At 45.4% G+C, this 12986-nt stretch overlaps 1 protein-coding gene across 2 annotated transcripts in view; it reads right to left on the reverse strand.

Annotated features, from left to right (window-relative positions):
- SMYD3 (SET and MYND domain containing 3) overlaps window positions 1-12986 on the reverse strand; it is a 278654-nt gene that overhangs the window by 208193 nt on the left and 57475 nt on the right. Inside the window, exon 2 of one of the 2 annotated variants that reach the window (XM_090031507.1) lies at window positions 8226-8345. The exons of the other annotated variant lie outside the window; for it this stretch is intronic. Within the exon in view, the coding sequence (XP_089887633.1) occupies window positions 8226-8345 (120 nt within the window). The remainder of the gene's footprint in view (window positions 1-8225; window positions 8346-12986) is intronic. 2 annotated transcript variants of the gene reach the window in all.

Consider the following 12986-nt stretch of genomic DNA (forward strand, 5'->3'; position numbering starts at 1 on the left):
TCTCCTCCTCTCTTCACCCTTTCCCTATCCTTTGTTTTTAGATGACCTATTTGGTACCCCTAACTCTCTATAAGTCATAGCATCTGATAAAGTAGACTGCAGCCTGCAAAAGCTCATGCCTCTCTGAACAAGTTAGTCCATAACAGGGGTGGGCAATTATTTTGGCCAGAGGGCAACTTAGGGAGTTTTGGTAAGCTGTTATGGGACAGATCAGCACCCCCTCCCGCAACAGTTTGCCAGAGTGCCTCTGCTACATGCTGGGCCTGGTGGCTGGGATGGGGCCATGAGTGAGTGGGGAGTGGCATCTGGGAAATGGGAAGGGGAGGTGGGGCCAGGGCTGGGATCATGGGGCTGGGGCTCTGCACACCCCTGCAATAGACACCAGTTCTGCGAGCAGAAGCATGTGGAGAATGGGCTATGGCTCTTCCTTGGGCCCTAGCCCCACGCTGTCACCACCCCACAATCCCAGGGTCACAACAGAGACTGGCCAGGACACGTGTAGGCAGGGCATGTGGCCAGTGGACAGGATGGGGCTGCGGGTGAGTGGGAAACCATGTCCAAGAGCAAAATGAGCAGGTGGGGCCAGGGCCAGGATCTTGGGGCAGAGCTGTGATCAGGTCCCTGCACACCCCTGCCTGAAGAACTGGCACTGCCCTGGGCCCCAGCTCCATGCTTTCACCACCCCGTGATCCCGGTCTCACCCACCCATCCCACTTCCAGATGCCACTCCTTGCCTGCCCACAGCCCCATCCCATCCTCCCAGCTGGTGCCCTACCCAGGCAGGTCCCACCCCCAGTCATGGGTGCAGGTCAGACAGGCCAGGAGACTCAGGCAGCACGGCCAGCAGCCAGAAGGAGCTGCCACCACTGGGGTTCCAGTGAATTTGGTGACTTCATTGCCCCAGCTCTGCTGTGTACCCAGGGGCAGCAGGACCAGCAGCACGTGCCACAGCCTGGGGTGCCCAGCACACCTGGGTGGGCAGGACCAAGGGACTTACCATGGGCCAGGCAAAATTTTGCCCACCCCTGGTCTATGATAATGGTCTGCAATCTTTTCAGGCTGCAGGCTGGACTGACCCGGTTGGGGTCAGAGGCAGGCCGGCAAACTATGACCCACCCACTGCAGCCATTTCTTTTCTTAGTGGCTGCACAGGGAAAATGCCCACACTGCTGCTGCTGCTTTTCCCTGTGGACGTATGGGGAGAATGTCTTCAGCCATCACTTCTCCCTGCATCGGCAAAGGGCTTTGGCAGCAGTTGCCACAGGGACTAGTACAGGCTTCTGCAGATGCTTCCCTGTGAAGCCACTGGAAAAAAGCAGGGGCAGTGACTAGGTCCTAGTGCCTGTCTGCCATGCAATTGCCTGCCTCTGACCCAGACTGGGTCAATCTGCCTGCTGAGGCCATAGGCTGCCGACCCTTGGTCTACATGGTGTCACATTGCCCTGCCTTCTCCTTAACTTCATACTAACACAGCTATTACCTCTTTTTATCCATTATGTTTGTAAATATAATGTGATTAGCAGTCCTACTCATGATGATGTATTGTCTAACTGATAAAAAAAAATTAAAAATAGATCAGAATACAGGAGTTTGTTACAAAAATTAGAAAAATTGCTACTTTATTCCAAACCCACTGCCACTCAAAAGTCCAAAGCTATCAGCAAATACAGATCACCCATGTGTGTACATCTCTATGCCAAGAATAGCAACTACCTGACTCTTAACTTTTATGCAAATTGTTCCTGATCCAACCTCAAAATCTAATTCCATCATATATAAGCACATACTGCTTTAAAAAAGACATGACTGAGCTGGCCCATTCACTTGATGCAACAGCTGAGCCCTTCCCAAATAAAAGGGAAACATTTTGGAATTGAACCTTTTCACCTCCCCTATCCTTCTTTGCCCCCAGAAGTGGGAGACAAAGACAGGGTAAGCAAGACAATCGTGACTCAAAAGTTGGATAAATTCAGGCAATGAATAGCCCTGCACCCAACCATTCCATGTATGTACCTTCTCTAGGCAGACATATGTACTAGTGACAACTAAGAGTTCTACATGCATGTAGACCTGCAGTCTTCCAATACCTGCACTTAAGTGCTAGCTATCTACAATATGGAGATTCCATTAGTTTTGCAGAGAAGCAGAATCAAAACCTAACATCTTAAAACACTGTGCTCTTCTTTTTAGCTGTGCATTTTCTACCGTGTGTCTATACATGCTGGCTAGCCAACCTAGAACAACAGCTTTGTTTTCAAACCTCAAAACTTTTGAGCTCATTTGAATAAAATGCCTGTCTGTAAATAGGTCAATTTACACTGAAAATATTGAATAAATCAGCTCAATACCTGAATTGTTGTCCAAGAAAACAATAGCTTCATGAAACGAACAGCACACAGTAATGAGATGGCCTCTTAGATTTTCCATGATGGGGTGAATAAGAATAGCATCTGCATGCCCACAATTTGCACAAACTTCCTTGCAAGAAATTCCAGTTTTCAGAACTGAAAAAAGTTGTGTTAAGCCTTTCCAAAAATCTGTTCTGAATGTACAAGGAACAGGAACTATAACATGGAATCCAACTCCTCTATTGGAAGCAGCCTTCAGTAAAGCGTTCCAATATGTACTCTTCGTCCCCCAGGAAGCAAACATCTGGTTTTCAGAGTTGTTCCACCTGGATACTGAATTAAGATGTGTAATTCTCCAATAGGACTCCTTAGCATCTTACTGTTTGATCAACAGTATATCAAACAGATACAGACTGTGAAAGTTTCCAACCAAATATAGTTAACATTTATTCTTAAACCATGAAGCATAAATGTGCCACTTGATATCATCAAGCTATTACAAACATAGTGGTGGACGGCTGCTGTTCAAGTCAACAGTTTGGGGGAGTAAGGAATTGGGGGAGGGTAGTGTTGTTTTGTTTTGTTTAAAGCCGAACAGAAAATTTCTAGATCTGTACCATGCTGATATTAGATGGAAGGGACCAAGTCAAAAACCAGAAAGCTGCAAAGGAACCTGCAGAAACAGCCTTTTAAAAAAACAAAACAAAACAAAAAACAAAAACAAAAACTTATTTAGGCAAAACATCTCTGCCCACTGCTGCTTGTGCACGTCAACAAACTCCCCTTTACTAACATACCCCTCACACACCCAAGTACACATACATGTGCATGTGCATGCAGTTCCACCACCCAAACTACACCATTCACTTGAAAGGACAGTAGAGCTGCTGTTGGTATTTCCAGGCTCACAGAGACTGAGCCAGCAAAACTTCTCATAGCATTTCTGCTGCAGTGAATTCCTTCACAGGGCCATATCTGGAAAACCACTATCTGCCCAGAACCTACCTTCTCTGCCAAAATCACCAAATATATTCCCTAACAGACACCCAGACTTAGATACATTTTAAAAATATTTTTATAGAAGGAAGTGAGTACATACATTTTCTGCATTTAGAGTTACAAAAGCAAACACACAAGTCATGAAAAATAGATGTGTATATAGGCTTTTCAAGCATTTTAATCAATCTCGTTTATGACCCATTGCATAATCTACCTTAATGCAATTCAGCATGCAAATCCTCTATCAAAAAAAGGCAAACTATATTAAGATGTCCCACAGGGATCATATACAGACCAGTGTCTTCACTAATGTATATAAATGATTGCCTGAAGGTTACACAGCTGCTCCACTGTACATCTGCATTGATGAAGTGGTCATTTTAAATAGCTCCCTTTCCTACTCTGTTATAGAATACCTGTTTCTAGTTTCCTGACTTAGGATATAAGCTTCATAATCAAATGGCTGGCTGATAATGGTCTCATGTGTAATCTGCTATGAATAAAATGTGTATGATATTGCCTTAAAAAATAGTCGCACACAAACCTGTTGAAGTACCGACAGTAGCATTTGTGTAAATAATGAACACTGCAGATTAATGAATTCAGTAACTTGTTCTCTCTCTTCTGCACAAGTCATGTGGCTTTTAACAGCTGATCTCTCTCTTCAATATAGATGAACTCCACTACCTCTGAGTATTAATTATAGAGCAATCAAATGCTAGCGAACAGCTCTTTTTAAACCAATTATAAAGAAATCACAGAATCATAGAAATTAGGGTTGGAAGGGACCTCAGGAGGTCATCTAGTCCAACCCCTGCTGAAAGCAGGGCTATCTCCAACTAGATCATTCCAGCAAAGGCTTTGTTTCCATGGGTCTTAGAAACCGCCCAGGATGGAAAGTCCACAACCTCTCTAGATAGCCTGTTCCAGTGCTTTACTACTCTCCTACTAAGAAAGGTTTCCTAATACCTAACCTAAACTTCCCTCACTGCAACTTGAGACAATTGCTCCTTGTTCTGTAATCTGCCACCACTGAAAACAGTCCAGCTCCATCCTCTTTGGAACCACCCTTCAGGCAGTTGAAAGTTTCTCTTAAATCCCCCCTCCCCACTTCTCTTCTCCAGACTAAATAAGCCCATTTCCCCCACCCTCTCCTCAAAAACCATGTTTCTCAGCTCTAACCACACTTTCCTCCACTGGACTCTCTCCAATTTGTCCACATTATTTTTGTACTGGGGGGGGGAGGGGGGGGGTGTCCAAAACTGGACACAGTACTCCAGATGTGGCCTTACCAGCACCTAATAGGAGGGGGATAATCACTTCCCTTGACCTGCTGGCAAGACTTCTACTAATGTAGTCCAGTATGCTGTTAGCCTTCTTTGCAACAAGAGCACGCTGTTGGCCGGCATTCAACTTACTGTCCACTGTATCCCGCAAGTGCTTTTCGGCAAAGCTGCTGCTTTAGCCAGTTGGTCCCTAGCACATGCACCTCTCTCAGAAGGCTAACATCCAAAATCTAATACTCTTCCATCCAGGAAGAGCACAGATGATCTGCAGACGTTTCCTCAGCCTGACAGAGTGTTTGCACTCGAAGGCTTGCAAAGAAGAATTTTTCCAACTATTTGAGTTGGTTTAATAAAAGATATCAGACCGACCCAAAGAACCATATCTGCCAGAATTTAATGAGAGTTATTTACTTTCCCAATATATCCTCATGTTGCAACGGTCAGGTTTCTACCTCCCTTGGGAGAATCCCAAATATCCCTGGACTTTTGCAACATAAACTTCAGAGAATTCTCTCTTAGTAAGGAAAGTAGCAAGGTTTAAAGACCTAAGCAAAAACCATGTTATCAGCAATCTCACAGTAAAACCAATACATTGAAGATAAAAATCAAGATCTCAGCCACAATGGAGAAAGGCTGGAAATACTAGATGACAGCCAAAACAAGCACTTTAATTGCCACTCAGGAAGTCAGCTGGGGTCATAGGATCCCAGCAAGATAAGCATCCAATTTGCTCTTGAAGGTGTTCAACGTAGGTGCTTGAACCACCTCCGATGGCAGGCTGTTCCAGACCTTGGGGGCTCGAACAATAAAGAAATTCTTCCTTATGTCCAGCCTGAAACAGTCTTGCAGTAGTTTATGACCTTTCAACCTCATCATCCCTTGGGGCGCTCTGGTGAACAAACGTTCCCCCAGATCCTGGTGGTCACCCTTGATAAATTTATAGGTGGCCATCAGATCACCCCTGAGCCTGCGCTTTTCCAGGCTAAAGAGCCCCGTGGCTCTCAGCCTGTTGTCGTAAGGTCTGTTTTCCTGACCTCTCATCATGTGTGTGGCTCTTCTCTGGACTCTTTCAAGCTTCTCCACATCCTTTTTGAATTGTGGGGCCCAAAACTGGATGCAGTACTCCAGCTGCGGCCTCACCAAGGCCGAGTACAAGGGGAGAATGACATCCCGGGATTTGGTTGAGAAGCATCTATGGATGCAAGCCAGCCTTTTAGTTGCTTTACTAGCCACAGCATTGCATTGCAGGCTCATGTTCATCCTGTGGTCAATGATGACCCTCAAGTGTCTTTCTTCCATAGTGCTAGCCACTGTAGCACTGCCGAGCCTATTAGGATGCTGCAGGTTTTTCCTCCCAAGGTGGAGAACCTTGCATTTTTCAGTGTTGAACACCATCAGGTTCTTGTCCACCCATTTGCTGAGCCTGTCCAAGTCAGCCTGGATCGCCCTCCTGTGGATGCTTTGCCCCAAAGTTTGGCGAATTAAGAAAAAAAAAAAAAGAATTAGCGCATAAGAAATTTAGAAGAATTAAGGAAAAAACCCTCATTTATTCCCCCTTCCTAAGGATAGAATTAAATAGCAAAAGGCTTTTTAAAATATAAAAAAACATATACTTTATTGTTTACGTATATAAAGGATCATGGAGAGAGAGTCACAAATTCATTTGTAGCTTCCTTGCCCTCTCGCGCATCACCAGGGATGATTGTAACCCTTGGAGGCCAGGGGATTGTTATGTGGACCTAGTGGATAGGAGAGAAAGTCCAAATAATTTCAACTCATTTTCACATACAGTAAAATAACCCTCATGCAGTATGAGGGCTTGGCATGGTTACAGAGCTTAATACATATTCCTTTTACAGCACTGAACCGATCAGACAATTTTAGTAGGTGTAAGATATTCACATGCTGGAGGTAAAGAAAGATTATCATAAAAGTTAGAGTAAATATTGTGTACTGTACTATTATTTGGTTTTATCATTGGAGGAAAAGGTGTTGTGTATATATAAGATCGAACAATATTTAAAAATGAAGCCACGTTGGATGAAATTAAAATGCTATTTTGTAGTAATTTTCAATGCAGGAAAACAGTTACACTTTTGTTGTATCCCAAGTATTTGGCACAGATTACTACTTACACTTTATACTAATTTCTCTATTGTACATTTCCACTGTTTTAAGCCTTTCACTGTAACCTCATGTCATATTCTCTTGAATTTAAAAACAACAACATCATCATCAATCCATCTTTTCCTACTGGGACCTCTAAACACTACTCCAAATATGCCAATTGAGGACCATAACCTAATCCATGGTCAGCAACCTATAATCCCTGGGCCAAATCCAGCCCACAGAGCTACCGGATCTGGCCAACAGAGCTGAGGTCTTGGTAGCGTTAAGCAGTGGAGGCCTCAGTGGCATTCAGAGACAGTGGGGTCTGCTCATCCTGCGCAACAGCTGGGTGCAAGAAGCAGTAGTAGCAGCAGCAGGAATGGCCAGGTCCTAATACCAGCCTCTTGGACCCAAGCTGGACTATTCTGGCCTGTCTCTGGAAAACAATGCCAACCACTGACCTAGTCAACTTACTCATGTTAGCAATCTTATTGAAGTTGATGGAAATATTTGTTTAAACCCACACTAATTCAGGGTGCCTACACTGTTAATTGTTGTGCAGCATAGAGATACCCAAGCCAGTTTCAAACAGACTAGCTCAAGAAGCATCAGAAGTGGTCTAGCAGCAGCAACAAAGAGCTCCACGCAGGCTCACTTACCCTGCCACAAAAGCAACCACAAAGAGGTTCACGAGTCCAGACAGCCTGTGTGTTCAGAGCACCGGATAACTTGGTTTGCAGCACTAGATACCTAAGCATTTTAGAACCACGGGGGCCCAGTTTCAGCTCCTGATGTTGAAAACCATTTTGCTACATTTTTAACATGACAGCTCTAAATGCATTATTGGCAGCAAGAATTGAATTAGTGATATCTAGGTTTTAAAGACCCGTAACTGTAAACTGTAGGCAAGCAGCAGACTCCAAAAAACTCTATGATGAAACAAAGAGCAGTATCAGTTCCAAATGTGCTATGTGTACACAGACGAGACAAGCAGGGTCACCTGACCTCCTGCTATTGCTACTATTCATTTGCTTTTTTCAACACGCAGATGTCCCATTATCTTGACTGGTGTCAGGGCCTAGAAGAAGGGTGTTAACCTGACTTTACAAAGCAAAGGTGTAATTTTAACCTTCTCCCACCCCTGCCAACTGTAAAGTATAGCAGATACTATTTAAATACTGACAGATAATCAGGTACTCTAGAGAAAGCAAGAGAATGTTTTTGATGCCTTTCATGAGCATAGAAATCTGGAGTATACTAGGCTTGGCAGGATTTGATTTTTTGTCAGCTAAATGCTGATTTCACCTCACACTCACAGACTGACAAAATATTTCCATCATTAATAATCTAAATTTATAGAAAGGGGATGTAAGAAGTGACAGCTGCCACAATGCCCAGGTGGCTCCTGCTGAGCAGCTGGAGTGGGGGCAGGGGATTGGGGTGTGTGCGTATGCATGTCAGCCCCACCTCCCCAGCTCGGTACCTGCAGCGTGCCAGCCAGCTGGGCCCTCCCTTGCAAACTTGAGCAGGAGGAAGCCACTGTTTGCAGGGGGAAGATGCCAATTCAGCAACCAGTTTCCTTGGTGGGTGGTGGCAGCGACCACTGTGGAACAAAGGAAAGCAGGCACTGAGCTTGGTGGTGCTGTGTATAAGGGCTGGGTGGCAAGCTGAGAGACTGGGAGTACATCAACTCCCTCCACACCTGCTATGTGCTGCACTGGAGGAGGAAGCAGATGTGTGTCACACACACACACACACACACGTGTGCACCTCCACACCCCTCATTTCATGCTATCCCAAACATTTAAAACTAATACTACTAAAAATAAATGCTTAAAAAATAAAAATTGATATTCTGTCAAAACTATTAAAAAATAAATGTTGAATTCTGCTAAGCCTAGGTATACCACATTCAACACAAAAGAGCTCGTAGGAGACTGGCTTGAAGCACCCTATGCTGCATGGCACATTTCATTACACACACGATCATTACCAAGATCCAGCAAAGATCCCTAGATGAAAGAGTATTTCAAAAGAAAAAAAAAAAAAAAAAAAAAGCTAAAGATAAAAGCCCTGTGGTTATATAGCTTGTTCTACCGTTCAGTTTTGATGCCTGATTAATCAATCACTGGTGATGAGAGGCAGATTAAGACAATGCCTCAGAAACACTCATGGGCGACTGGCTTGGGGGGGAGGGGGCACCAGCTGCCAATCGCCAATAGGAGGGGTGGGGGACGCCCCGTTCCTCAGCAGCTGATAGCCAACCGGGGGGGGGGGGGAGCAATCCGATCCCAGCAGCCAATTGCAAACTGGAAGCAACGGTAGCAAACCAGAAGTGTCGCTGGTGCTTCTCAGGGTGGGGAGGGGAGGCGGCAGTCACTCCATGTCCCGCCTACACGTCACCTATGGAAACACTGAAGAACAATGAAACCCAATAAAACTTCCTTTCAGATTAACCAGTTTGATGACCCCCCCCCAAAAATGTAGGCTGTTTCAGGGCACAGGGCTCAGAATACATAATCTACCAACTCAAGTCAATCTGCTCCTAATTATGCAAGTATAGAGTAGAACTCAGTTGGTTAGACCCTTAAACCACTTGTCATGTTGGTTTCATTTTTATTGCAGGGGTTTAGTTGCAGCACATGCATCTTTAGTGGTTTATGCAGAAAAATAATATACTGAGACCAGTCAGAGTGATACAGAATCTCTGGGCAAGTATAGATGCATATGAAAATACATACAAAAGCTTTATGGTTAAATTTAAAAAGATGTCATGATATTTTGTTTCCTTCAAATTTCTGCAGAGGCTTTGGTGAAAAGGTTAATCAGTCACCATCTGTCTACACACAGCATCATCATAATTAACATTATGTAACACCCAAAACATCGAACAAGATAATGCATATTATCACACCATGCCTGTATATCTGAAGCAACTATATTATACATGGATTACAGTGCAATTACCATGTGTATTTAATCCACATATTATATTCCTTTAATACTATGAGGTTTTGTGTTATGTTTCTGTTACAACTCAAAAAGTATTACTCATCCATATAAACAGCAGCTGTAGAGGTAGTTAATTGAGAACACTACTCAAAAATGCAAGGCAACATTTTTATATGTTTGAGAACTTTCAGTGGCTTCAGCACTACATGTTGACTATACATCTGTATCACTTATTTTGCTTGCGTTTTACTTAAAAACTGTCAATAGGATCATTTAGTAAGAAAACTAGCATTAACATATATTAGGGCCATGCAAAATTATGACGGGCCTTTCATTTTGAAGGTGTTTCAACGCATTTCGAGCTTGAAACACCGAAACTAAAATGAAACACAAGGCTTTGAAACAGCTTCAAAACCAAACGAGAGCACTCAAAACAATTTTAAAATTTTGAAGAGTTTTGAAGCCAGGCTTGCATGGCAATACAGACTAAAGAGGGAGGAGGAAGAGGGAGGGGAAAGACTGCTCTGATATTGACATGTGTAACTGGCCAGTGACTGATCCTTTCCTGAGGTCCTTTCCAATCCTTGTGCTCTGGGGGAGGGACAGAGAAGGAGCATAAAAAGCATTGCTTGAAATGAGCTTTGTCAGCAGTGTCTGTGTCAGCTTACTGAGCCGTGTCCTCCAGCAGCATCAGGAAAGCTCTCACTTCCTACTTGCTAGTCTGTTCCTAGCAAGTGGGATCTAAACCTTTCCGAAATATCCTAATACCCTTTCCTAATCTATTCCTTTTAATTTATTCGTCCCACAAAATGCTCTTTGTTATTCTCTGCAAGTCTTTTTCCACATAAAAGAAATCTGTGTTTTCCCCGATAGTCTGCATTGACTCTGCACAACATATATTACAGAATATATATTTATATTCTAAGATTATAAAAGTCTTAGTCTGTCTGCCCATCTGTCCATAATGCTTTATTCATGCTCTGAATGGGTGACTGAAACTGCCACTGGAGCTGGTCTCCCCCGAAAACCTTGCTCCTTGGAGGTGGCAGCAGTAGCGTAGGGGGGTGGTTGGGACACTGTGGGGGGGGGGGGGGGGGGGGAGAAAGAGACCTGTCCCTCTCCCCTTCTGTCATCACCGCCTGCAGGACTGACACAGGCCAACACAATGGTGGTGGGGGAGAAGCAGGCCTGACACAGGGGAGGGAAGAGCCAGCCTACTCCCCATGCTTGACGGGCAATTGGCTAGCATTACATAAAGTACATACATTACATTACAGAAATACACACAGATTTTCCAGCACACCAAACATGAGGCATGCTGGAAAAGCAGACAGCCACTCTTCTGGCCAGGGCAGAAGAGGGACAGAGGGAGAGCTCTAAATTCCGCCCCCAATAAAACTTAGAAGACACAGCCTCTTGCCAACAATAAGTAGCTATGCCTCTTCTGAAAGTGGCACCAAGGAGATTTGCCACTGCTCCAATAACACCTGCCATAATACCAACAATCCTGAGCACCACCACCATGACAACAAGCAGCACCAGCATTAGTCTCCTCCATCCCAATTTCAATTTCCAGCCTGAGTCTTCCAGTGCCAGAGGAAAAGCTGGAGCTGCATCTGGATCCGAGTGCCATAGCAAGGGAAATTCTGGGGAAGGAGGGAGAATCAGCTGTGTTTATGCCCCACACCCCTCAAGTCTTCTCTAGAACCAGATCTCCTCCCCCATAAGGCACTTTGGAGTTGAGGGAGAGGTTGCGGAGGCAAGTGGATCAGCTGAGTCCGCTCTTCCTGTTGCTGTGCCTCTGCCTGCTGAGGAGGTGGAAAAGGCAGCATCTGCACATGCACCTGCAACCCAGAAGCAAGGCGGTAGTGTGGTCTGGGATCATTTTGAGCTGGCAGATGATCCCACATATGCTACCTGCCTGCACTGCCGAGCGAAAACCAGCCAGGGCAAGGAAGCAAAATGCATGAGCGCCATAGGGATGCCGATGCATCTCTATAGGCACCACCCCTTTGCCCTTGTTCTTCTTTATCCTAGCACCAGTGGGCGCATGCCCAAAAATAAGTCCCCCTCTTGCTCCAAAGCTCCCATCCCATGGAAGCAGAGGCAGGCCACCCTGGAACAGTGGGGGAAAGGTACACAGCAAGGCATGTTCCCAAGGCAAGCAAGGTCACTCGGAGTATGGGGGAGATGCTTGATGTTGATGGCCAGGCCTTCTCCTTTGTTGAGCAGCCAAGGTTCAGGTGGCTCATGGTGCTCGTGGCCTCATCCTCCTGCCCTGCTCCCTGCAGGCAGCGATGACACACTACAGCCTGCCAGGCATCTGGCTCCCCAGGTACCTCTCCACTTTTACTTGCTACATCTCCTTTCCCTCCTACCCCAGCCTGTTCCTCAACCCGATGCCTCCATTTCCATTTAAGGTGGGTAGGAGGTGCCTTATAACTTCCAGGCATCACACACATGCAGTCCTGGCTGGGGAAAGCCCAAACCCCCAAGATCTTTGGGAATCCTGAGGCTTGCTAGTTGCAGTGGAGTTGTGAGGCTCCAGGTAAGCTCAGATTAGCTGCCTTGGATCCCATCTGTGAGGCATGGGCTGCAGTGTAGGGAAGGTACAGAGCTGCAGAATCACACACCAGGCAGACAAGGTTCTTTGGGGCAATCTGATATTTTTTAGTAGATCAACTGAAGAGTTGGAGAAATATATCTTGGAAAGCTTTTCGGTTGAAAAACCCGTCATCAGGCTGAGGAAGCATCTGCAGTTGGTGTGTGTGCTCTTCCTGGATGGAAGAAATAGTAAAGAAGCCATAGGCTGTCATGCAATGCAGGCAAGAACCTTGTCTGCCATGTCCTTAGATTAACACAGCTACAACCTACATCCCTAGGCACCTGTCCCCAGTCAACTAACCGGAAGGAAGCAGGGCCCTGGGCACATCTAAGTCCCAGGGCTGGGGCTGGCAGGGAGAGTTCTCCAGCAGCTGCTAGAGAAGAAGCTCCTGCAGAAAAGGAAAGAAATCCTCTGTGACAATTTGGCTGCCTGAGATGCTAGTGCTACTGTACTGCTTACCTTTTGTCATGTAAAGTGGTGGAGCAGACTGAGGCTGTAGGGGAGGAGGAGCCCTCATTGGGAAATACTACCAAGTCATGTAGAGGCTCCCAGTGCCAGTGAGGGCGCAACAACAGGGGCAGGGAGAGCCCAGCAACAACAGAAGATAGAGTGAGACCAAGACCTCATTACAGGGATGATGTCAATATACTGTGAGGCATGAGGCATGGTAGGCAGTGGTTGGAGCCA

The sequence above is a fragment of the Crocodylus siamensis genome, chromosome 1 (assembly GCF_052110815.1).
Source record: "Crocodylus siamensis isolate JL-2025a chromosome 1, ASM5211081v1, whole genome shotgun sequence".
Taxonomy (NCBI): Eukaryota; Metazoa; Chordata; order Crocodylia; family Crocodylidae; genus Crocodylus; species Crocodylus siamensis.